Here is a 27,218-nt window from a genome sequence, read left to right on the forward strand (position 1 = left end):
GTACATGTATATCTGAACACCTACAAGGACTTAAGCATTTTTATGAGTGTGTACCTGTATATCTGAATACGTACAAACATGTATACACATTCAGCACACGACAGATCCCTGATGAACAGCTAATTCGGTTTGCTGTGTTTGATCAACGCATGTCTGTCCCCTGTGCTACAACTCCGGGAGACGGCATGGAATGCTGGTGCACTGGGTTTTCAAGAGAGCACTGTTATTACCAGCTCTTTACAGAGACGTGCTTTGAAGAGACACAAATGAAGCCAGTTCTTACAGTAGAGGCAGAATAACTTGTACTAAATTCAGAACTAGCTTAGATTTTGAAACGTGGGCTCTGCATTGTAAACCAAACTAAAACATTTCACACACATTTATCTTTGAGGAAAAAATGTTTGATTGGGGAAAAGGCTTTTAATGGCTTACAGATTTCGTGAGAAGGGTTTCCTAAGGCCTTAGAAACCAAGTTGTTCTTAAAAAATAATTTCTATGAGTTAAGCACAAATGAATCATAAACTTATGGATTGAATTCACCTTGAAATACACAAGGGTTTAAAAATTAAAGGAAATATGCTTGGTAAAGTATGTTTGAGAAATGTTATAAAATATATTTCAGAATGTTTGAAAAATAGCTGGAGGTATTTTACAAATCCCAAATGAAGCTTGATTCACCCATCTCTAATTACAACACTAATTACTAACACTATAGTTTAGGATTTATGTTATGGAATACAGTAGTCATACCATGATTAGTTATTTGTTGAAAGAAGTTATTTAAGATGTGCTGATTGAAAGCATTTTGAACGTTCAGAGCTAAACGCAGCTCTGGGGTAGTTCTTCAAATACGGACACTGAAGCCAGGGCAAGTACACGGGGCTGCTCTCCTGGTAGCTGATGGCGACCATAGGTACAGCTGAGGACTTTGGAGCTGCCGCCCTCTGTGCAGAACACGGTCAGGAATCTTATTAGTAAAAATAAACGACTGAGCTCTATATCGCTTAAGTTGGTGATTTAAATATGATTCATGGAAACTCTTAGAATGAGCAGTTCATTTCATGAAACCAGCCCTGAAAAAGAAATAGCTGTATATTTACACTCTGATATAACATAGGGCAACAATATTCCCAAAGTCATGTTAACCCCACGACACAAGCCATTGTTTTTTCCTATTATTATAAACATAAATACTGTAACAGAATATATCACTGTAGTCTGCCCGAAAGTCTCCTGGTAAAAAAAGCGTTACAGGAAAGGGACGGTAAAACGGTGATTAATAACCTCAGAAAAATGGGTGAATGTTAACATATTTATTTCAAGAATTGAGTACTTTTGCATTTAACGTTGTTGAAAGTAACCTTGGAATATGGCAAAGGACTGGGCTCTGGAACTAGACTGACTTAGGTTTCATTCCTTCTTCTACTTCTTAGGAGTCAAATGACTAGAGCAAATCACTCTATAAGCCTCGGTTTCTTCTTCTACAACAAGAGAATAATAGTAAATACATCTTAGAACTAATGTGTGGATTTAATAAAGCAATAAAAGTACAGTATCTTGCATACAGTAAACATTACAAATGTTAGCGCCAGTCCTATGATGTTAATTTATCTGATACTTCTTATTCTTAACTATCATCAACTTAGGTGAACAGTCTGTATTGGCACCATGCCGCAGAGGCTTTAAGGTCCTTAATAAATGTTCCCCTGTCTGGCTTGCTTTCTTTATACCTTACGTGCAGCATTTGTTAACAGAAATGGATATAAGTCCTATATCCCAGTTCAGAATGTGATCTTGAACACAGATCTTAAAATCTCCCTGGGCACAGTTCCTTCACCTGTGACACGAGGGGACTGGACCAAGTCATTTGCTCCCAGGTTCGGGTCTGCTGGGCCAGGAGCAGCTGACCGTGGTGATACCCAGGCAGGCAGGGAGGAAAGCACGGTGCACCGGTCTCCTGAATCTGAGCCTGGGTTGATGCAATCAGCCAGGTGAGACTTGAGCCCACCCTGCCTTTCCACCCATCCATTTGCAAGGCAGCAGCTGCCGCTGGCCAGGCAACGCTTCTATCTTCCCTCGCCGTTTCCACCTGAACTCGTGGCCCCGAGCAGGCCCCCTAGCACTCCAGGGTGCTCTGCCGTGAGCCATCTCAAGGCGGCACTGGCCACACGCCTGAAGGACTGAAGGGAAGGCCCTAGCCACACCTGTGTCCTACTTTTGTCCTTAATTAATTTTGTACCTCATTCTTTTTCTTCATATCCTTTAAGAGCTCAAAACCTCAATGGTGACAGCAAGCAAAAAAGTGGAGCCACGGAATTAAATTGTTGCTAGGTGCGTTCCAGCTATAAATATTATACAACTACATGACAAAATAATGATGCATAAATATCTACTTCACACTTGGTCTACCTGGAACACTCTGGGAACTAAAGATAAAGCTAGAAAGGGCACAGATGTCCTAGATAAATGACACAAACACGAACGCTCAAAGAACAGACCTCCCGATCACTCCTCATCCCCAAATGGCTGTACTCCTAATTTACCCGCAGTTCTAACACGCCTAACAACTGTTTCTTTTCATTAGGTTCACTGAAGACTGCAGGTCGGAAATTGGAAGAGAAATAAAGGTTGACAGCCTGATAACAGAAGAGTAAAAATGCTACAGAAGCAAACACCAAAACTCAAAGACCACTGAGTGACAGGCAGAAAAGCCCTGCTGTCCCTCCACTAGCTGCTGAGGGTAGCACATCACAAGGAGAACTCTGAATCAGAAAGAAAAGGTTACGTTCAAATTCTCTACTTTACAAAGTCAGAGAACAAGTGTGGTATTTTTTAGAAAGGTTTCAATAAAAACCAATTAAAAATAGATAAGCATATGAAAAGATGTTCAACATCGCGTCATGAGAGAACTGAAAATTAAAACAGCAATGAGGGGCTTCCCTGGTGGCGCAGTGGTTGCGAGTCCGCCTGCCGATGCAGGGGACACGGGTTCGTGCCCCGGTCCGGGAAGATCCCACGTGCCGCGGAGCGGCTGGGCCCGTGAGCCGTGGCCGCTGAGCCTGCGCGTCCGGAGCCTGTGCTCCGCAACGGGAGGGGCCACAACAGTGAGAGGCCCACGTACCACAAAAAAAAAAAAAAAAAAACAGCAATGAGAAGCCACGACCCACCTATCAGCGTGGCACAATCGGAGCCCTGGCAACACCAAATGCCGGAGAGGAGGCGGGGCAACAGGGACACTCACTCATCACTGGTGGGGACGCACATGGTGCAGCCGCTCTGAAAGGCAGTCTGGCAGCTTCTCACAAAACTAAACACACTCTTACCATACATTCCACCAACAGTCCTCTTAGGTATTTACTCAAATGAGTTGAAAACTTATGTCCAAACAAAACCCTGCACAGGAATGTTTATAGCAGTTTTATTCATAAATGCTAAAACCTGGAAGCAACCAGGATGCCCTTCAGTAGGTGATGGATAAACAAACTGGCACATCCATGCAATGGAGTATTATTCCATGATGAAAAGCAATGAACTCTCAAGCCACAAAAGGACAAGGAGGAACCTGAAATGCATATGGCTAAGTGAAAGAAGCCTGTCTAAAAAGGGTACATACTGCATGATTGCAGCTATATGACATTCTGGAAAAGGCAAATTTGCGGAGACAGTAGAAAGATCAGTGGGTGCCGGGGGTTAAGAGGAGGGGCAAAGGTGAACAGGCAAAGCAGGGAGGATTTTAGGTCAGTGAAACAATTCTGTATGACACTGTAATGGTGCATATAGGACATTATGCTTTTGTCAAAACCCAATGAACTGTAATATAAACTATGAACTTTAGCAATAATCAATACTGACCCAACTAAAACAAGCAAATCACACTAAAGCGAGATACTGATAAAAGGGGAAATGGCGGGGGGCGGGGAGAAGTATATGAGAACTCTCCTCATATACAGGTTAACTTTTCTGTAAACATAAAATTGCTCAAAAAATAAAGCCTGTGAACTAAAAAAAGTTTTGGAGAATTCATAACATAAGACACAGTCATGTGGCGCAGATGTAGAGAATGGACTTGAGGACACGGGGAGGGGGAAGGGTAAGCTGGGACAAAGTGAGAGAGTGGCATGGACATATATACACTACCAAATGTAAAACAGATAGCTACGGGGAAGCAGCTACATAGCACAGGGAGATCAGCTCGGTGCTTTGTGTCCACCTAGAGGGGCGGGATAGGGAGGGTGGGAGGGAGACGCAAGAGGGAGGAGATATGGGGAAATATGTATGTGTATAGCTGATTCACTTTGTTATACAGCAGAAACTAGCACACCATTGTAAAGCAACTATACTCCAATAGAGATGTTAAAAAAAAAAAATGGAAACAGGAAAGAAAAAAAAAAGACACAGTCATGCGGAAAATTCACCTCATGGAACATCCACTTTGCAATGGTGCTACACAAATACGTGTCTTTGTTAAACCAGTTAGAATTAATTGAAAAGCCATTCTTATCTTACCCACATCAACCTTGAAATTACTAGCATAATGCACGGCAAACACAAAACGTCAGGTTCACAATATGTGATTTTATAAGAACTGAAACTCCGGAAAAAGTCATCCCTTACTCGTGAGGGATTTGTTACTCCCGCTGGCGGCAACAAGTGGACCAGCGACTGCAGATCAAATACGAACCACAAAGAAAACACCGACAAGCCACACTCTAGAAATTTATTACCAAACTACAACCTATGCACAGACACAGCTAAGCTCATGAAGCTAGTGATGTAGCCGCACAAAATGTAAGGAAAAGCACATTTAATAAATACAATTTGGAAACGTCCTTTTCTTTAAATTAGGTTCAGAATACTGGGAGACAGACACTGAAACAAAAATCTTAACAAAACACTTACAGCACATAGTGATCTCGCTGGACACCGTGTCCGCACGATGTTAACCGAAGGCGACGCCTGCTGCCCTGCTGCCGTGTGAACAGACATGTCATGTATCCACCTCTGTGTGTTTCCATGAAGTACTTAGGTCCTTGTACAGGAACGGTTAGGTCCCGAGACTTTTAATGCTGTCACATGAGTTTGTATTTATGAAGCTATGAGAAAACGGGAGGAGGTGTGTTGTGTCTGAAACATGAGGCACATCGAGTGATGAAGCTGTCCCAGCAAAGAGGGGAAGACTCACCCAGACGTTCTGTAGAGGCTTCACTTGGAATATATGGCTTTCCCAGAGGAAGAACAACAAATATTTTCAAGTGGAATTTCAGCGTTAAAAAAAGTGAGTGAGAGAGGAGAGAGAAGGAAGCGCTTAGACGAACACATAGGTATAGTAGATGACGAAATGAATTTCAATATGGTTCCAATTCATTCGCACCTAAAACTAAGCCTGTTTGACTGAGGTAGACTCTGGAAATAACACGCGCAAAGACTCAGGTTTTCCAAAGGGCAATATTTAGTCATTTCAGAGGTTGTAAAACCAAAGTGCATTTTATAATTTTGAACATAAAATCAAATGGGAGTCCTTTCATAGGAGGAAAACCTCCACGTTAATTCCCTACCAAATTTCCATATGTACAGAAACCTACACACTGCTGGTGACAAAGCAGAATCTAGGTTATTTCTATACATATAAAATAAAATCAATCAACAAAGGAGAAAGGTAAAATAAAAAGAATAAATGTGATGACGTTACCTTAATATTTTTCCTGTTTTTATTAACAAGTCATCTGGAGATTGAGAAATATTCCCAAAGTTAAAGAGTTGTCTGGAGCCAAAAAACCTAATAAAAATTCAAAGAATTATTGTTAATTTGTGAATGTTTAAAAACATATGTGTTATCCTAGGGACTTTATTTTTAAATATTCATATAGTTTTCACAAGAGAAAACAATATTAAAAGCACATGTCCTAAAAAATCAAATAAATAAGTACGAAAAGCCTAATTTAAAAGTATAAATAAGTAAACATAGTAATTATTACAGTTTTTAGCTTTTTCTGCAAAAAAACTGATTAGCGGAGATAAGAATAAAACATTTGGGGTTTAAATATTTGTATTCCCCTAACACGCCCTCCGACTATAATTCCTACCCTTTTCTATTGTGACAGATTCTTCGATTCACATAAATATTATGTACATCACAAATTAACTGGTATGTAAAAACTACTACACAATCAAAACCATTATGGAACAGAAGATACAAAGCAAATGTTAAAAGAAGGATTACTATTGTTTCTTCATATGGTTAAAGTGGCCCTTTCTTGGAAAAGGCCAGCAATTACCCTTAACATTTTATGCCTATCACACAGGAAATACCCCTGAGGTAACTTATCATTCACAAGAGAAAAGGAGGAGTGGGAATCTGCTATTATGCCTAAAGATTCAATAATCAAGACAACACAGAAGGAGCCAAAGCCCACATGACAAGCAATACCTGCCTCATCCTTCCCTTTACCTCAAGGCTGTTAGGGTAAGGAAAGTGAAACAGAACTGCGCCAACTGGTCCATGGTTCTCAGCAGGGATACGGCAGCGTATACAGAAACTTCCAAGGAGGGAATTCAAACAAACTCAAGCTGTTCAAAACCTACAGTATCAATACTTTCTGTTTCAAAAGAGTCAGGCTACATGTAGCGAAGTGAAAGAGTGACGCTTACATTGAAAATCTGGGCTGTAGACACACATTTTCCCTGATGTAGATGTATGTTTTTTTACGGTAGATTCACCAGACGCTTGCTTGCTCGCTTTTTGAGTAATTAGTGATTTCAGCCAATTTTTGGACAAATATCACATCATAAAAACTGCAGTCTCTGGAGCCCAAACGAATCCCCCGGTTAGGCAGCTAGACCACAACATGTTACCTCTTGCAAGCTGTCTCGGCATTTTGGGCGGTAGAGGTCCAAGCGCAAAGCGTGTTTGGTCATTCTGCAATGCCCACACTGCTGCCGGCTGAAGATAAAGTCTGGGATGCCATCGTCTATTTTCTACGTGGATTACTGGAAGGTTTCAGCCTACATTAGAGAGCCATTTGTCTGGCACATTCCATTAATATTAATTTCCTTTTAAAAATAAAGGAATTGTGCAAGCAAAATGTTTGCAATAAACACGTAACATGTTTACGTGTTTGCCATAATTGCATCTGTATGTGTTTACAATAAACATGTAGCTTGGGAAATGACAAAAATTGTTCATGAAAATAGCCAAGATCTATAATAGTTCTGTTGTTCAAGCAAATGGATACCACTTCTAATTTTAAAGCAAATTTAAAGAGAGAAAAACTTTTATATGTTATCTTTCCAAAGCAACATGCAGGTTACTGTGCCTTCCATTTATAAACTGAAATCGTTTCATTAGTTGGAGCCAGAAGCTAGACGGTGTAATTACAGGAAGTGCCCAGTCGGTACTGCACTGCCTGGTCCAACTCTGTGGCCTCAGAGCGCCCACCCAAGGGACAGGTACACAGCAAGCCACCGACATGAGCCTCCTAAACTGGAGGACCGTCTGATCAGATCTCTGCGAGACAGAAGTGTAGAAAACTTAGTCCCGACATCACTGTGTTGAAGAACACCCGACACTCAGGTTTTCAGATGAATTAAAGGAACCAAATCTTTCTAATTTGATAATACAACAGAAAAAATAAAATAAAGCACAAAAATTCTCTCATTCTGGGTAAGGCAACACAGCCTTGCGATAAAGACAACGTACATGCCACGTGCAGGAAAGGCTGGACAGAACGCCCTGGGGATCTCCTCAGGGCCCTTTAAGGGGTTAATACATACAAAGCAGTCACCATCCACTGACAGAGCAAAATGAGAAACAAGGGCAATAAAAAAGCACACCGGACTGACTCAACACAGTAAAGGTAAGCTCCTAGGAGGCTTGAGTCTCCAAATACTGCTCAACCGATAGTTTTTTAAAAATCAGAATTACCATGTTATTACGCATGAAGAATTCAGAAAAAAATGGAAATGTAAGCCAAGACAAATAACACGAAATCTAGAAAAATGGTCTGACTAATCAACTAAACTATGCAAACAAGTTTTGGCAACCAAAACACTAAGGTTTTAATGACTGCCCCTAGGACTTCAGGAAAAAAATAACCTACTGGATGGCAATAGTCTGCAAGATTACCTTAGTGGAATTATTTATTTCTTTATTTTAAAAGTTCATGAATAACAGGAAAGTTCTCTCATTTCAACTTTTAAGATGAACTAAATCAATTAAAATAAAATCATGATATCTCATGATTTTAACTCTTATAAATCTATGCCTCAGAGGAAAGGGGGGTAATTTAAAGCATTAGATGAATACTGTGGTATATAGTTCTAAGTAGGGGGAAGAAATCTCTTAAGGAAGCTGCTAAGAGTTTATCGTTAACTGTCAAAAAAGCTATATGTTATTTTTGGTTTTAAACTAGTAGTTGCTGTCCAAAATTGAAAATTCAGGATATCATCAAACACAAATTTTTTAAAGCTTGACTATTAAAGCAGAGGTTGCCCAATCAAAACAGGATAAATGTAATTTTTAAAAACTAACACTAGGCTACTCTACTTCTGACTAGATACATGGCCTCTCCTTTCCTGGCCTCCTTCTACGGTCTAATTCCTGCTGAAAAGAATGGTCATGTCATATTTCTAACCTAATCTTAGCGTGCATACAAGCACTCAACCTAGACAAGGAATGATTCTGAAATGTTCGTTGTTCATTATGCACGATGTTATTTTGTTAATAAACAAGCTGTCTCGAAAAGCATAAAGATTTTGCTTTGTTTGTTTTGCATTAGCCACAAGAGAGTGGACTTGTTTAGAATACCAAAGCATTTATTTAGAATATGAAAGGCAAATTCAGCAAAAAACAGTGTTTGAGCTGAGGAAAATCAAGGGTTTATCTGTTGAACATATTGAAAGAAAAGTGAAAACAAACTCAGAAGTCTAGAATGAAAAAGAGCATCTTACGCAAACATGATGTTCTTTCCACCCTTCCAATATGAAATATTGCCAGCAAAAAAAATACCGGAGAAGCCACTTGGCAAACGGATTCAAAAACCACAAAGCATGAGGCTATTCCCCCATAAAGCTCAATAAGTGATTAAATAGCTAGTAGAGGGAATGGTGCGGGAAGGGAGGGGAAAATTCAAACTATATAATAGACTCTCACAGTAGTAGGTGAATTCTAAAGGTTTAACTAGCAGATTCATTATTTAATCCAAAACCATAATTCTTAACAACAAATAATAGATCTGACACAAACCCAGTTTTGATGTTAAAAGCCAACAGATATAGGTCCCTCATGTTCAGAGCAAAGAATAGAAAAAACTAAAAAACAATGAACGCTAGTGAGAAACAGAGCTCCTTCGACATTTTCTGTAAACAAGTTTCTATGATAGCACACTGGTCGCTTTCTTCAGCCCCCGATACTCTGGTTAGGGTGTGCAACTATAATGCATGGATATGTGGATATCAGGTTCTCTATGTAAGCTTTTCTTACTTCTCAAGTATATGTATGTTCTTTGTGTTTTAAATTTTTTCTTTAAGAGAAAATCTCTCCAATGTAAAGTTCCAAACCTGTTTTTTAAAAAAATTGCTGGAAATTTCTTCACATTTTATAAACAAAAATACCAGAAATGAAAGAGCTGACAGAAATTCAAGCAGATCCAAATTCAACCATCCACTTTTCATATTTCTCCAAGTCTGCAGCAGAGACAGACTTAGCAATTTTCTTAAGAGCCAATTCAAAGTCTCCTTTGGTAACAGGCATCTGAAGTTCCTCTTTAGAAAGTGCACGGATCTCTTCTGGACTTAGGCCATTGATTCGTCGTCTCATTGCCATTAAAGAGGCATCCCTAAAAATATACCAAAATCAGTGAATACTTATTGTTGCAAATGTTTTAAACATATTCAATTGTGATAATGTTAAGGGAAAACATTCAAAAGATCATTTTATATGTTTTTACCATGCTGCTCAGAATTTTCTACTTCAGAGACATCCTGAGGGCTCAGGAAAGGTTAAAACAGGATGCAAAGGACTTAAACATAAAAAGTACTGTAATGAATCCTGAAAGTCTAGGTTGGGCTCAGATGGTACTGAATTTTCTTTTCCCCACTTGCTCCTCAAAGACAGCCCAGAAGTCTAGGAAACTGAAGGAGAATTACGAAATACTGAATTGCATACTTGGAAATAAACATACGGCTAATGTGAAGGTAACTCAAATCTTATCCCAGTTTGTCTACAACCTAATCAGAGGAGGTAAAGCCAGGAACCTCTCTCTCTCTGGAGCATGAATATATCTAAATATAGTGGGTGTGGAATTCCCTACATGGAAAATTTGTGGGCAAGTGAAGAGAGAAAATCTGGCTTCTCTGGATCCTGTTTTCAGCTTATTCTGATCACTTGTAAATAATCACGCAGGTTAGGGAGAAGTGTACAACTACTACTCGCGAAAAAGCTATTAGGCAGCCAAGCCAACCAAAACGTCACATTTTTATACATTTTACTATGGTAATAGTAGAAGCTATTGTGAGCTTACTGAGTGCCACTAAACTGACACGCGTATAGGACAAACACTCGTAGAAAAATTGAGTAACACAGATGTTATGGTTTTAAAGAAAGGCTACTGATGTCAATCTAAGTATTGTTAGGGAAGTTAAGTATTAAAAACAAATCCTCTTCACTGAGTGATGTGAATTGTCTAAAAGTTATGATGTCACTAAATTGAAAGGGAAATTTATTTATATATATATATATATATATATACACACATATATACATAAAATTGATCACCTTTGTTCATCTGCGTGTAGTAAAATAATGCCAACCAAAACAAAATGATATTATTTTATGTTGATGCAGCTGGTCTCCAATTTAGGGCTAAATTAAACCTTAGGTTGTCAAAGTCATTTATTACCAAGTTAGGCAAAACAATTTCTTAAAAATCAAAGGCTATAAAAGGTGAACTACAGTTGACCCTTGAACAACACGGGGCTTAGGGGTGCAGACCCTTGGCACAGTTGAAAATCCGGGAATAACTTATAGTCAGCCCTCTGAACGAGCGATTCCTCCTTATCCACAATTCCAGATTCAACCAACTGCAGGTCCTGTAGTACTACGGTATATATTTAGTGAAAAAAATCCACACAGTTCAAACCTTCATCGTTCAAGGGTCAACTGCACACTGACTTTAAGACAAGTCCTCCTGATAAAAAAAAAAAAAAATACCTGCAAACATTAGTTATATCAGCACCAGAATAGCCCTCAATCTTCTCTGCTATATCTTCCAGTTGAATATCAGGATCCAATTCAACCTCACGAAGATTGATTTTCAGAAGCTCAGTTCTTCCTTTTGCTGTCAGAAGATTTTTTTTGTTGTTATTATTAGATGTTTTACTTTAAAAATCATTTTGATAAGAAATCACCTGTTTAACATTCAGGAAAAGAAAAGAGTCTAATGCAAAGAAAAGTCAACAACTGTGAGTCCACTAATATTACTAATTCACTGCATGACTAGTGGAATCATTTAACTTCCTGTGTGCCTTGGCTGTAATAACTAATAATTGAAACAAAACTCAGAGTTTTTCGAACAGATTGTGAAGATACTTGCTATGAGAACAAAGGGTCTGAGATCCTTTATGGAAAATAAAAACATTAGTATTCAAGCACCAGAAATGCTTTTGTAAAAGAAATACTTAGCCTAGCTTTATGAAACTAGATTGCATGGAGTGTAACTCCTATGAGTTACTTTGCTCACCTTTTAGTATGACATAGGAAAAGATTTCCAGAACTCTAATCAGTATTTTATAAAAGTCCAGTTTTCTTTTCCTAGCAATCAGCAACTGGCACAAAACGCTTATTAATATATTTTTTACTTGGAGAGCCGGCCCACAGACATTTGCTGTTCCAATATGACTGACATGTGTATCGAGTAAACTGAAACAAACAGAATTTTTTAATAACCAATCTTGCTTGCTGTTTCACCATCAGTTTTTGTGACAAATCTGCTTAATAGAGCACACTAAGATAATGCAAAATTAGCTTGGATCCGGCTCTCTACGATTTCCTGATATACAAAATGAAATTTAATTTTCCCAATTTTTATCTTGAAAATTTTTAAATCTTCAGGTAAAAAAAAAAAAATAGTGAACACTCCTTTACCTTTTCTCTAGATTCACCAACAATTGTCAACATTTTGCCGTTATCACTGCCTTGCCCTCTCCTCTCCTCCCCACTCTCGTTTATGAACTGAGGGCTAGCTATAGGCAACACAACACTCTACCTTGAATTCTTCGGCATGTATCTCCTAAGAACAAAGGTATCCATACAATCATCACACTTAACAGGAAATTTAACATTGGTACATTAGTATCATCTAATACACAATCCAGATTAAAATGTCCGCATTTGTCCCAGGCCTTTATTACTTTCTTAAAAACCATTACACATTACATTAAAGTTACTGTCTCTCTTTAGTCTTCTTCAAACAGTTCCCCAGTGTTACTCTGTTTTGTCTTTCATGACATTGACAATTCCCCCCCAGATGATCTTACAGATTTAAGGCATTCCGATGAAGACCCCAACAGGTCTGTCTGTGGAACCTGACAGGCAGATATGAAAATGTTAATGGAAAGACCCAAGAATAACCAAGCCACTCTGGAAGAACAAGAGCAAGGCAGGAGGAACTGCTCTACTACAAAGCAATAGGATTCAAATCTGTCTAACACTCTTGCAGAGAGAGACAAGCAGATCCGTGACACAGCATGGAGAGCCTAGGAGCAGAGCAGAGCAGAGCATACATTATGGGCACCTGCTTTGTGACACAGGGGGTTCGGGACAGCGGAAGAAAGGAGGGTCTTTTCAATCAACGATACCAGAACTGACCACTCACAGAGAAAATGGGACGGGGTCATCCTCACCATACATAAAAATCAGTGCCAGATATATTACTGATCTAAACATAAGATGCAAAATTATAAGCATTTTAGAAGATAAAACAGGAATCTATCTTAATGACCTCACAGTAAATATTCTTAAGACACATTAAAAAATCGACTACAAGGAAAAAGACGGATAAACTGACCACGTTAAAATTAGGAACGCCTATTCATCAAAAGACACTGTAAAACAGTGAAAACACACAATCTACAGAGTTTGAGAAAATATTTACACCAGATTTAACAAAAAACTTATATCTAGAATATTTAAGGACTTCCTACAAATCAATAAAAGTCAGACCACCTAATAGAAAAATGGACAAAAAACTTGAACAAATATATCACAAAATCAAAATGGCCAATCAATAAACGAAAAGATGTTCAAATTCTTTAATAATATAGGAAATACAAATGAAACCGCAATAAGCACTGCACACCAAAAGGCTGGTACGCAATTAAAAGTCTGACAATACCGAGTGGTGGAAAAATGCGAAACAAGGGCAACTCTCATACATTGCTGGGAGGAGTGTAAACCGAAGCAACCACTCTGGAAGACAGACTGGATTTATCCACTGATGTTTCAGCTATGCAGCATGACCCAGCAATTCACTCCGAGGATGGAATGCTCCATCCTGGCCTAAAGACACTTAGGCACTTGCACCATTATACACGTAGGAGAATGTTCGTTCATAGCAGTATAATAGCCTAAAACTGGAAATAATCATAACGTCCATCAAAAAATATGACGGATAATTGCGGCATAACCACATAATGGATGTTATGGGCTGAACTGTGTCCCCCGCCAAATTCTTATGCTGAAGCTCTAACCTCTGATACCTCAGAATGTGACTGTATTTGGAGACAGGACCTTTAAAAAGGTAATCAAGGTAAAATGAGTCAGATGGGTGGGCCCTAATCCAATATGACTGGCATCTTTACAGGAAGACCAGGACACAGAGACACACAACATGAGGAAAGACCACATGAGGACATTAAAAGAAAATGGCCACCCACAACCTAAGGAAAGAGGCCCCAGAAGGAAACCAATCCTGCCGACACCGTCATCTCGGACCTGTAGCCTACAGAACTGTGAGAAAATAAGTTTCCCTTGTTTAAGTCACCCAGTCTGTGGGTGACAGCCCTAGCAAACTAATACAATGGAACAGCACGCCGCCACAAACACGAGCTGCCTCTACATGTCACAACACGGATGAATCTTAAAAACACACTGAGCAAAATATGCAAGCTACAAATGAACACAATTAACGTGACTCATTTACGTAAAGTTTAAAAGGAGGTAAAACTGTGTTGCGGGGGAGATACGTTACTAGGTGATAAAATTATAAGGAAACACAATAAATTACCTCCATAAAAGGGGTGACCGTGGTTACCAGCAGGAGCAGGAAGGGAGCTGTGCCGGGGAGGAACGTACCGAGGAGTGTCGGAGGCCTGACACGGCTCCACTTCCTGTCCCAGCAGGTGGCTCGATGGTTGTCTGCTTTGCCAATTATTGGATAAAGTGACATTCTAACAGATTTTTCTGTATCTGAGTTATATTTCACTCCCTCTCACACACACGCACACGCACACGCACACACCTGAAGTAAGACGGAGCGGAGCAACGCAAAGAGCAGCCAGGGTGAAAAGAGAAGCAGCAAGTAGGCAGGATCCGCGTGTGACTAGAAAATTGCGACCTCCAGCCAGAATCCCTCCGCCTCGGGAGCTCCTATCCTTGACCATCTTCAGCCACATGCCCCCCTGCAGTGGGCAGGGGCACCCACAGGTGGTGCGGGCCCAGGAAGTCCTCCGCTCAGGTGGTCAGCCAGAGGGGTGTGGGAAGGAAGATGGGGAAGGGAGGGAGCTCGCAGGGCCGCTGCTGCGCGAGGTGCTGGCGCGCCGCATGCCGCAGGGGAAGCTCCGAGTTCAGCCCAAGAGCTCCACACACAGCAGGTGGATGTTAGTCAACGAACATCACTTTGCCCTCTCAGTTCCCATGTGAGAACACCACTGTATTTGCAAATCAAAATGTTCTACCGTGGCCTGCCCTGAGAACCTAAAGCATCAAGTTTAATAGAACGCATTCGCCCCCAGAAACAGAGCTCCTGACAGTCAACTTAAATGAACTTTGGAGCATAAACCTGCTCATAAGTGAGGGCCTGGTGGGACTGAAGCTTAGTAGGAAGCATCCTCCTCTTCCCTAGTAACTATGATTTGGGAAAAATAACTTTTAACACCGGTTGTACCAATGACTTGTTAGAAGATTCTAAGCAGGATTTATCATCTCTATAAAACTGAATTAATGATATGTAATAAGCTTGTGAAAGGATTTAACGAGGGGTTAACGTGCTAACAACAGTATAAAGAACTGCCAATGCTACATAACCAAGTTAATACACGTTTGAAATTCAAATAAACACTGTTAGATGGATCACACAACTTCTTCTTGAGGACCGGAGGCAGTCCAGCACGACAGATAAGGAACGTGTGCTCTGGGGCCAGATGGCCGGGGCGCACATCCCTGCTCTGCTGCACCAGGCAGTAGACCTAACTGCTTGGGGCCTCAGTTTCTCATAAGTAAAGATAAGAACAGAATCTACCTCACAAGCCTGATGTGAGGGTTAAAGGAGCTAATACACGTAAAGCCCGGTCCACAGGCAGCGCTCAGTAAATGGCGGTTGCCCCATCACGCACACCACCTTCAGTCAATCAACAAACAGGATTAGAGGGAGACAGAGAAAAGCCAGATCCCTTCTGTTAAGGACCACCTGGGGGTTAGATAACACAGAGGAAACACCCAGGGGAGTGAAGTCCACACAGGGAGAGAGACTAGGGCAAAGAAGACTTCATAGAATTGGTATGCTTTCATGTCGACTTTGAAAAATCAGTAAAATTTAAATACAAAGGAAGAGGGAGAACAATCTGGGAAATGAGAGCGTCATAAATTATGACATGGAAGTAGGAAGAAGCACGAATGAAAAGAAAGTTAAGTAGAAAAGTACAACACAGTATTAAGAAATGCAAATAGACACAAATAGGATAGATAAGGTATGAACTTATAGTTTAAAAAAAAAGTACTCTGACCCTGATGTGATAGGAAATAAGAATCACTCAGAGTCTAAGAGACTCTGTGATGCCGTGGTGGTTTAGGGAGGTTAGCCTAAAAGCAAAACATAACTAAATGAAGGGGTCTGGAGAAAGGAGTTCATTAGGCTGAGCAGTGGTTGCTGCCATAATTCAGATGCATAAAGTAAGAAGAGACTTGGTGTAAGGCCAAGCTCCACCTCTCCCTGTTATCTGACTTCTTCCATCTGTTGACTATGGCAGATTGTATTTACCAACATGGTGCAAGAGCCTCTCCTCCCACACGTGCTTCTACAATGTGGCCTTCCACTCCTCCACCCAGAGGTAGTCTGATTCCCCTCCTCTTGAAAATGGGTGGGCTTGTAAATGCTTCAACCCAGAGTACAGCAGAGGTGACACTACATGACCCCCAAGGCTAGGTCATAAGAAGCAATGCACCTTCCACCTTTTCCGGTGGAACAATCACACCTGGGGCCCTGAGCTACCACGTATGAAATGTGACAAGCTGAGGCCACCATGCCTGAGGAAGCCCAGGCCACATGGAATAACCCCAAGTAACACAGAGGTGCTCCAGAAAGACAGCTCCACCTGAGGGCCCAGGCCTCAGCCACCAGGCGTGTGAGTGAAGACATCCCAGACGATGCCAGGCTCCAGATGTGGAGTCACCCTCAGCTGCTGATCTTCCAGTGGTGACCCAGACATCATGGAACAGACACAAACCATCCCTGTGGTGCCCTATCCGAACTCCTGATCCCAGAATCTGTGAGCAAAATAAGACTGTTTGGAATGGTATGTTAAACAGCAAGAGTAACTGATACACTGTCTTGCCATCAAGTTCTAATTGCCTCGCAATCTTAAAGAAATCTACATATTCCTTTATGTAAATTACATAACTTACAATATGCCTTTTTGGGTGGCTTTCCTTGTTTTATCTATTTTCATTCTTATACTTCTTGCCTTTTCCAACTAAAAATTGCTTTTCATGGTTGCTTTTGTTCATAAAATGTCCTTCAATTTTTTTACTTTAATATAATCTACTTTTCTTTCCATTAATTTTACCCTAGATTTCCAAATCATTCTTTCAGTTCTCTCATCTTTCCAAATTTTCTTTATAGTTCTGTCTCTTCCAGACCCTTTTATCCCACCAGATGCTCTGGCCACAACAGCTGTCCATTCACTTTCAAGCAACCATGCCTTTGTTTCTGTCCTTCTCTATGGAAATTCAGCAAAAACGCAACTTCCTCCGTGAAGTCTCCCCTAAGCACCTCGGTCAGAATTTACTATTCCACGTTTCCACCCCAAAAATACTATGGGCAACTCCGGTATCACATGCTCCCTTGTTTCCCTGCAGTTAGGGTAGGTGTATGGCCCCATCCAACCACACGGTGAGTTCTCTAAGGACAAAGATTGTACACTTTATATTCCCACAGTACCTAATAAATGTCTTTCAGATAGCAAAGAGCTAAATAAACACCTGTGAAATTAATTAACACAGATAAAAGAAGAAGTTAGAAAGGGTGGAGTTCTAATTATGATTATGTGTTTGGGAGCCCTTCAGGAGAAAGCAATTTCTCAAGTTCTATGGTCATGAGGTACACACATTCAGACTAGTAATGAGCAAAGAGAAGCACCTAAAAGTCATTACCTATAATGACTATTACCTTTACCATTACCTATAACATAACCTTTTCATAAAGGAAAACAAGTTTAGAAAAAATCCCAATAGTCAGCCAGGTCTATGTTCTTCTCCAATATTTCAAAGAAAGCTGAATTCCTACCTTTGTACCATAAAGAATATCTTTCTCCCCAACCCAAGCTTTCCTCAGCGGTTTATAAAATTCCTATCATCAATTTTTTTTCTAACTATATTTTTTCTGTCTGTTATAGTGAAATAAAGTTCAAAGTACAAAAGCTCATATGATGTCAATTCAAGTAGTAAAGCTTTTATTTTCCCCATCAGTATTAATTTTTTATTTATAATCATTGTGCACAATAGCAAAATTAAAAGATTTCATATAAATATACTAGGTGTCATACACATATTTTGTTTAGAAAGCAAGGAAGAAGAGAAAAAAGGGGGAAAGAGAAAGGGAAATTTATTAAATCGGAAGTGATAATAAACCACTCAAATTTCAAATCTTCATGTGACTAATACAAGAGCAAGCCAGACGCTAAGGAGCTGCTTCTGGGAGTAGTAATATTTCAGGACAGTTTGAATCACTTCCATTATTGCTTTAAATAAGTTTATGATTTTGTAAGCTCAATTAGTAAGTTAAGCATTATTTTAAGAAAATTTTTTCTGTTTAAGTAATGATATTATTAGAATTAATAGAATATGTAGTAGCAGTCAGTAAAGACAATACAAGATGTAATCTGTGAACGAGAAATCTACCAATTATTTATATACACCCTTGAGATCCAGTTGCAAAAGTGAATAAGGAATATATTACAATAATTAAGTTTCAAAAGTCATAGGTGAGGCTATGACTTCTGGCCATCCTTAAAAAAAAATGGGGGCTTCCCTGGTGGCGCAGTGGTTGGGAGTCCGCCTGCCGATGCAGGGGACGCGGGTTCGTGCCCCGGTCCGGGAGGATCCCACATGCCGCGGAGCGGCTGGGCCCGTGAGCCATGGCCACTGAGCCTGTGCGTCCGGAGCCTTGCTCCACAATAGGAGAGGCCACAGCAGTGAGAGGCCCACATACAGCAAAAAAAAAAAAAAAAAAATGGTATCAGACTTCTCCTTCTATGGTAAACAACTATTAAAATATAACAGGCAACTGTTTTCATGCATTAGCCAACAGACAGTAAAGAACTGCAAAGTGACTTTTTAAGTTCTGCCCATAATTTGAGTGCCTGCCAGAACAAATCTCAACACCATTTAAAAGAAAACAACATTATCCAGACTCTAAAATGTAGAGCATACAATAAAAATTACTGAATGTGTGAAGAAACAGAAAAATGTGACCGATAAACAAAAAATTTTTTAAATAGCAAATAGAAACAGATGTTCCACATGTTCGAATTAGCTGACAAAAACTATAAAGTAGTATATTAATTACCTGTTTCAGAACAGCATATTATACTAAAACTTAGTGGCTTAAAACCACAAGTTATTACCCTCACGGTTTCTGAGCATCAGGAGTTGGGGAGCAGTTTAGCTAGAAAATTCTAGTTTAGGGTCTGTGATGGTTAATTTTATGTGTCAACATGGCTGGGCCACAGCGCCCAGATATCCGTTCAAACATTATTCTAGATGTTTCTGTGAAGGTGTTTTTGGATGAGATTAATATTTAAGTTGCTGGACTCTGAGTACAGCAGACTGTGCTCCATAATGTGGGTGGGACTCAATCTATCAGCTGAAGGCCTGAACAGAACAAAAGAGGTCCCCAGAGCAAGAGGGAATTCTATCAGCAGATGGCCTTCAGATAAAAAGGTTTAATCCTTTTTATGATCTAGCCTTGGAAGTCATATGGCACCACTTCTGCCATATTCTTTTCCTTAGAAGCAAATCACTAAGTCCAATCCATTTTCAAGAGGAGGGGAATTAAGCTCCACCTTTTGGAGAGAAACATCTCAAAGAATTAAAGGAAAATATACACAAAATCAATGATCAGATGAGGAATTCAGCAAAGCAACAGAAACTATAAAAAAAAAAAACCAGAAATGCTAGATTTGCAAAATGTCAATACATCTGAAATGAAAAATTCACTGGACAGGATTAAAAGCAGATTGGCGATGGCAGAAGAAAACAGTGTCAGTGAACATGAAGACAAGTGAACAGAAACTACCAACCTGACGAACAGAAAGAAAAAAGATTGAAAAAAAATTTAACAGAGTCCCGGTGATCTGTGCAACAATATCAGAAAGTCCAACACACATGCAGGATAAATAAAAGGAAAACCCCACAGAGGTACATCATAGTCAAACTGCTGAAAAACAATGATAAATAGAATATCTAAAAAATCAACTGTAGAGGACAAACACTCAAGAAAATACCAGCTTGTTTTCTATAGTTAAACATATACTCACAGGTATTTATCCAAGAGAAATGAAAACATATGTCTACACAAAGAACTGAACATGAATGTTTATAGCAACTTTACTTATAACAGTCCCAAACTAGAAATTATCTAAATATCCATCAATAAGAGAATAGATAAATAATCTGTGGTACGGTCATATAACAGAATACTATTCACCAATAAAAAACAATAACATCGATGAATCTCAAAATAATCATGCTGAGTGAAAAAAGCCAGTCACAAAATAATACATACTGTATGATCCTATTTATGTGAAATTCAAAATAATCTATAGTGACAAAAATCAGATCAGTGGTTGCCTGAGGTGGGAAGTGTTTTGGGGAGAGAAGAATGGATGGCAAAGGGGCATAAGAAATTCTTTCAGGATGAAAGATATGCTCTGCATCTTGATTGTGGTGTGTTTCATGGCTGTATGCAATTGTCAAACTCATCAAATTTTATGTGGATAAAGCTTATTATATATAAATTATTCCTCAATAAAGCTGAATTTTAAAAAATAACCAGAGTTTCCCTGGTGGCACAGTGGTTGAGAGTCCGCCTGCCGATGCAGGGGACACGGGTTCGTGCCCCGGTCCTGGAAGATCCCACATGGTGCAGAGCGGCTAGGCCCGTGAGCCATGTCTGTTCAGCCTGCGCGTCCGGAGCCTGTGCTCCGCAACGGGAGAGGCCACAACAGTGAGAGGCCCGCGTACCGCAAAAAATAAAAAATAAAAAAAAATAACCAGAGGGAAAAAGATATATTATATACAATGATAGGAATGGCAGCTGACCTCACATGAAAAAAACAATGGAGGCCAGAAGATTACAGAATGATATCTTTATAAGCACTGAGAGAAAAAAACCAAAACAAAAGCCCTCTTCCAACCCAGAATTATTTATCAGTCAAAAACAGCCTTCAGAAATAAGAGTGAAATAAAGACATTTCAGAAAACAAAAACTGAATCTGATGCTAGCAGACCTTAACTACTAAATGAAGTTCTTTAGACAAATGAGGGACAGACCCAGCTGGGAACCTGAACCTTAAAAGAAAGCAGAGCAGTGGATGAAATATGTCAGTAAATAGAAAAGACTACTATTTGTGCTCCTCTTAATTTAAGTTTGAACTGACAATTTAAGCCCCATTATATGTTTGGATTTACAATGTATGCAGATGTAAAATACATGACAAAATAGCACAAAGGCTGGGGGAGGCAAATGGTTCTTACATTTTACATGAAGTGGTACAATATTAGCTCTACAGTGACTGTAATAAGTTACAGATGCATGTTGTAAATCCCTAGAGTAACTGCTAAAAAATATACAGTTAAGTATAGCTAAAAGCTAATATGGAAATTAAAATGGATACTAAAAAATAGTCAACTATTAAAAGAAATTAAGAAAGGAGGTACAGAGTAACAAACAAACAAAAGGGACAAACAGCAAAATGGCAGGCTTAAACATAACCTTATCAACAATTACATTATATTTCAATGGACAAAATATTCCAATTAAGAAGCAAAGATAAACTACACAAATAGTAAGACCCAATTATATGCTGTCTACAAGAACTGCACTGCAAATACAAACACGTACAAGGTGAAAGTTAAAGGAAGGAAGCAGATATATCATGCAAACAGTAGCAAAAGAAAGATGGTGAGGCTATATTAATATCAAAGTAAACATCAAGTCAAAGGATTTAATCAGAGATGAAGAGATGTTTCATAAAGGTAGAAGGATCAAGAAGATATAATAATAACTGTTTATGTACCTAATGACAGAACTTCAAACTGCATGAAGCAAAAATTTACAGAATTAAAGTGAAAAATAAACAAATTCACAATCATACTTAAAGAGTTTAACCACCCACTCTCAATAATTGATAGAAAAAACCAGAGCAAAAAATCATTAAGGATCTAGAAGATTTAAACAATACTATCACAACAACTTGATCTAACGTTGACATTTATGGAACGTTGTCTCAACAAGTACAGAATAAATATTCTATTCAACTGCAGCTGAAACATTCAGCAAGATACACTATATGCTGAATCATAAAATCTCAACAAAATTCAAAAATTGACATCTTACAGAGTAGTTCCTAATTATAGTGGAATTAAAGTAGAAATCAACAACAACAAGACATCTAGAAAATCCTCAAATATTTGGATACTAAATCACATACTTCTTTTTTTTTTTTTCAGCCTTGCCTCACGGCTTGTGGGATCTTAGCTCCCCAACCAGGGACTGAACCTGGGCCCTCAGCAGTGAGAGGATGGAGTCCTAACCACTGGACCGCCAGGGAATTCCCTAAACCACATACTTCTAAATAACTCAAGAGTCAAAGAAAAAATGAAAAAGGAAAGTTTTAAAATATTTCTAATTGAACAGTAAAGAAAATATAACAAAATTTGTGGGATGAAGCCAAAGCAGTGCTTTAAGAGAAATACAACCTTAAATGTTTATATTAAACAAAAAAGAAGAAAGGTTTAAAATCAACAGTCTAAGTTTCTAACTTCATAAAAAAAGAGAAAATTAAACTCAGGAGTATAAGGGAGAAATGAGAAGAGATAAAATCAATGAAATACAAAACAGAACATTAACAAAGCAAGAAGTTGGTTCTTTGAAAAGATTAATAACACTGATAAACGTCTAGCAAGAATGATCAAGAACAACAGGGATAAACACAAATTACCTCTTCTAGGAATGAAAATTGAGCCATTATTATAGATCATACAGACAAAACAGAAAATAAGGTGTGTGGATTTGTACTGTGTCAACTTCAGTGAAGCTAGAATTTCACTTCTCAGAATTCTCTTCATTACATAGTTCTGGGTTAGTGGGGACCACATCAGTCATTATGGACGAGATGTGAAAGGCAGAACTGAAATCAACTCAGAAAGTTAGTTCAGGGCATGAAGAGCATTTGCAGCTGAGGCCTATTGTCTAAAGTTGTAACTCTTAGAGGCAATGAGAGCCCAGTGCGGGTTCCAGTCTATCCTCATGAGTTCCAGCTCATCCCCACAGGTTACAGTTTGTTCTTGTTTCCACCATTTCATCTTCTCTTCCTACTGCCCTCCCTACTGACTTCAGGCTCCAGAACCAGACATGAAATCAACAGCCTCACATAAACCATTTAGTCAGCTTCCATGTTTGTATTAGGTCAAATCCCAATAAACCTGACAACCTAGAGGAAAGGGACACATTTTTTGAAAAACACAAACTACCAAAGCCTACGCAATGAAAAATAGATAACCTGACAGGATAACCCTATATCTAATGTTTTTTTAATCAGTGGAACAGAACAGAGAATTCAGAAATAGACCCACACATATGCAGCAAAATAATTTTCAACAAAGGTGCCAAAGTAATTCAATGGAAAAATAAAACTCCTTTTAACAAGTGATGCTAGAACAACTCAATATACATATGAAAAAAATGAAACTCAACTCCCAATTGACACATATACAAAAAATTAATTCAATATGGATCACAGATCTAACTCTAATTTCTAAAGGAAAATATAGGAGAAAACCTTTGACCCCTTGTGGTAAGCAAAGATTTCTGAAGATACAAAAAGCACTATCCATACAAGAAAAACCTGACAAGAGGACTTAATCAAAATTAACACTTCTGCTTATCAAAAGACACCATAAAGAAAATTGAAAGGCAAACCACAAACTCAAAGAAAATATGGCATTTCACACTTACTAGAATGACTAAAATTAAAATACTGGTGATACCAAATGTTGGCAAAAATGTGGAATATTGGAATTCTTATTCGTTGATGGTGAGAGTATAAAATGGTACAACCACTTAGGAAAATGGTTTGAGCATTATAAAGTTAAACACATACCTACCCTATGATCCACCTATTCTCTTCTTATCTATATTACCCAAAAGAATTGAAAACATTCATCTATAAAAAGATCTACACAAAAATATTTATAGCTTCATTCATAATAGCCAAAAACTAGAAATAACTCAAACGTCCATCAAAAAGAGAATAAACAAATTGTCTTGTAATCACACCGCAAATAAACTACTGATACATGTAACCACATGGATGAATTTCAGAAACATTATGTTGTGTGGAAGTAGCCAGACGCACAAGAGTACATATGTCATGATTCCATTTATATGAAGTTTAATAATAGGTAAAACTAATCTATGGTGTTAAAAATCAGGAAGGGGAATGACTGTTAGGGGTTTGAATCAACTGGTAGGGGCACAGAGAAACTTTCTGAGGTGAAAGAAATGTCCACATCTTGAGTAGGGTATTGATTAAACAAGAGTATTCATTTGTCAAAACTCATTAAACTATACACTTAAGATTTGTACATTTCACACTGTATGTAAATTTTATCTCAATATAAAAAGAAAAAACTCACTTATGAAAATGTCAACATTCATCAACAGAATGAAATAGTTTCTCAAAGCAGCATACTTGAAAAGATCCCAAGAGAACTTTATTTTTAATCACTGAAGTTTTTTTCATTATAAAAATGTTTTTAAATTTTCACACTCTTATCAACGTACATTGTTTTTTGTAGTACAAGGACAAAAACTTGTATCACGTAAGTTTTAATGAAGACTCAAGTTTAAAAGTAAAACTTAGGGATTTCCCTTGGTGGCGCAGTGGTTAAGAATCTGCCTGCCAATGCAAGGGACGTGGGGTTCGATCCCTGGTCGGGGAAGATCCCACGTGCCGTGGAGCACCTAAGCCCGTGCACCACACTAATGAGCCTGCGCTCTAGAGCCCATGAGCCACAACTACTGAGCCCGCATGCCACAACTACTGAGCCCACACGCCACAACTACTAAAGCCTGTGCGCTCTAGGGCCCATGTGCCACAACTACTGAGCCTGCGTGCTGCAACTACTGAAGTCCACGCACCTAGAGCCTGTGCTCCGCAACGAGAGAAGCCACCACAATGAGAAGCCCGCACACCACAACGAAGAGTAGCCCCCGCTTGCCACAACTAGAGAAAGCCTGTGCGCAGCAACTTAGACCCAATGCAGCCAAAAGAATTAATTAAAAATAAATAAATAAATAAATAAAAGTAAAACTTAGATGTCCTATCAGCTTACTAACACAACCACTCCTCTGAATGTAAGAAACTTCAGCAGAGTACTGCGGCCTCTGTTTCCATAAATAACAAATGGGTTTTGTGATGCTATAAACTTCTTTAAGCAGAATGCCAAGGGAATAAAGACTTACAGAAATAGAAAAATGTAATAGAGAGTAAAAGAAAGATCAAAATATCGTAAAAGGAAGGCATCATACCTGTTGGGAGAGGTATATATATCCTTTTTTCTAATCTCCTTCGCAATGCTTCATCAATGTCCCATGGGAAATTAGTAGCAGCCAATACCATAACCATTTTGGAAGGATCATCATTCTCTAAAGCTCCTCCAACTCCTATACAGAGTAACGGGGAAAGAAGAGTGTTTTTCTTACAGTCCTTTATTCTTTCATTCAACTAACATTTCTAAGCATCAGCCACAGGCTTGGTGGTAGTCTCAATGACGAACATGATGCAGTTCTTTTGACCTCTGGATGGTGTCAGAACCAGACAAATCAACAGATAACTACAGAACAAACACAACACAGTCACTCCTTTCTCTCATATTACACTTTAACAGAAATTAAGACGGTTAACTCACTGAGGGAAGGAACTCCTAGTACTACATTATTTTATGTATCTTATAGTGCCTGGCACCGTATGCAACACACGTTTTAAGTATTCAATTAGTATCTGAGGTTGGTGGATAACCACAGCTATTTTAAAACAATGCACTGTGGATACACACACACACACACATATATATATATATATATATATATATATATATATATATATATATACTTTTTTTAAACACACTTTATGTTTTCTCATAATTTGCTGAAATAATCTCCTATTCACCATACAACTACCAGAGTGATATATCTCTAAAAAGTAGCTCTGGGCCCATCACTCTCTTCCTCCAATGGCTCCCCAAAGCCTTTTCTTCTTTGTCTGAATAACTTCTACCTATATTTCAAAGCCCAAGTTGGCTATTCCCTTCTATGACTCCCTTAGTCCGGGTGGTACCTCTCGTACTGTGTTTGCACTACACCCAGAGTTTAGTTCTACCACAGAACTCATAATGTATTGTAATTGTCTGTGAAGTGCCTGCTTCTCAACTAGATCAGTGGTTCTCAAACATTTTGGTCCCAGAATCCTTTTTATACCCTTAAAGACTATTCAGCTCCAAAGAGCTTTTGTGTACATGTAGTATATCAACATTTATTATTAAAAATTAAAAATGAGACTTGTGAGAGAATGAAAGTGAAAAAGGTAAATAACATCTTGATATTACTATGAAAATAGTTTGGCCTTTGCACACCTTTTAAAAGAGTCTTAAAGACCCCTGGGACCCTGAGCCACATCTCTAAAGGCTTTGATCTAAATAGTAAGCTCCCTGAAGGCCACAACAGTCCTTTTCTTTGTAACCTCAGAACCTGAGATGGTGCAAGTAAGCAATAGATGCTTTCTGAGTGCGTGAACAAATGTACAAATGCATGGATGAACAACTGATTACAAATACATTCAGGCTGCCTTCTAGTCCAGTCGTTGAGAATTTCCAAAGTATGAATCTACACAAAATTCAAACAGGAACCAAAACAGTTTAGAGACAGTAATTAAATATCAATTACCATCCATCTGAATGAGTAGCTCAGACTTGACCCTGCGACTTGCCTCATGTTCATCAGAGGTTCCTCTTCGACTGCAGATAGAATCTATCTCATCAATGAAGATGGTGGTAGGGGCATAAAACCTAGCCTTTGTGAAAATAGTTTAAAGAAATCATTTAGTGACCTCCTGAAATAATCTGAAGTTTTTAAAAGACATTTCCTCCGACTAAAACGATGGTGAAAAAGAGCAGAAATTTCTCACTGCTTTAATGCCATCACTTGCTTATAGACAGACGTTAAATTAATCAATGATATCAGAAACAGGAAAATTTCTAAACATAAAAGATAAGTAATATGGTTGGTGAAGTCAGGTGACAAATACACGAGGATTCACGGTACTATTCTTTCTACTTTTGTGTTTGAAAATTTCCATAATACAAAAAGTTTCTAAAGATAAATCACCAATCTATCCTCAAATACGCAATCTTAAGTAGCTACTGCAAACTACTTTGAAAAAGGAACAAG

The 27,218-nt window shown here is 38.8% G+C and overlaps 1 protein-coding gene across 9 annotated transcripts in view; it reads right to left on the reverse strand.

Annotated features, from left to right (window-relative positions):
• KATNAL1 (katanin catalytic subunit A1 like 1) overlaps positions 1–27,218 on the reverse strand; it is a 106,388-nt gene that overhangs the window by 20,986 nt on the left and 58,184 nt on the right. For 5 of the 9 annotated variants that reach the window (XR_008618978.1, XR_008618975.1, XR_008618974.1 and 2 more), the window contains 5 exons: positions 26,715–26,841; positions 25,302–25,436; positions 11,207–11,333; positions 9,610–9,833; positions 4,900–5,776 (listed from right to left, as the gene is read on the reverse strand). Coding sequence is in view for 1 of the 9 variants with exons in the window: in XM_055089363.1 (XP_054945338.1) it covers positions 9,635–9,833; positions 11,207–11,333; positions 25,302–25,436; positions 26,715–26,841 (588 nt within the window). In the remaining 8 variants the exon portion in view is untranslated. Of the gene's footprint in view, positions 1–4,366; positions 5,777–9,555; positions 9,834–11,206; positions 11,334–25,301; positions 25,437–26,714; positions 26,842–27,218 lie in introns of those variants that run through there. The other 4 variants (XR_003682623.1, XR_008618977.1, XM_055089363.1 and 1 more) reach the window with 4 other exon arrangements.

Source organism: Physeter macrocephalus, chromosome 13 (genome assembly GCF_002837175.3).
Source record: "Physeter macrocephalus isolate SW-GA chromosome 13, ASM283717v5, whole genome shotgun sequence".
In the NCBI taxonomy this organism is placed as follows: domain Eukaryota; kingdom Metazoa; phylum Chordata; class Mammalia; order Artiodactyla; family Physeteridae; genus Physeter; species Physeter macrocephalus.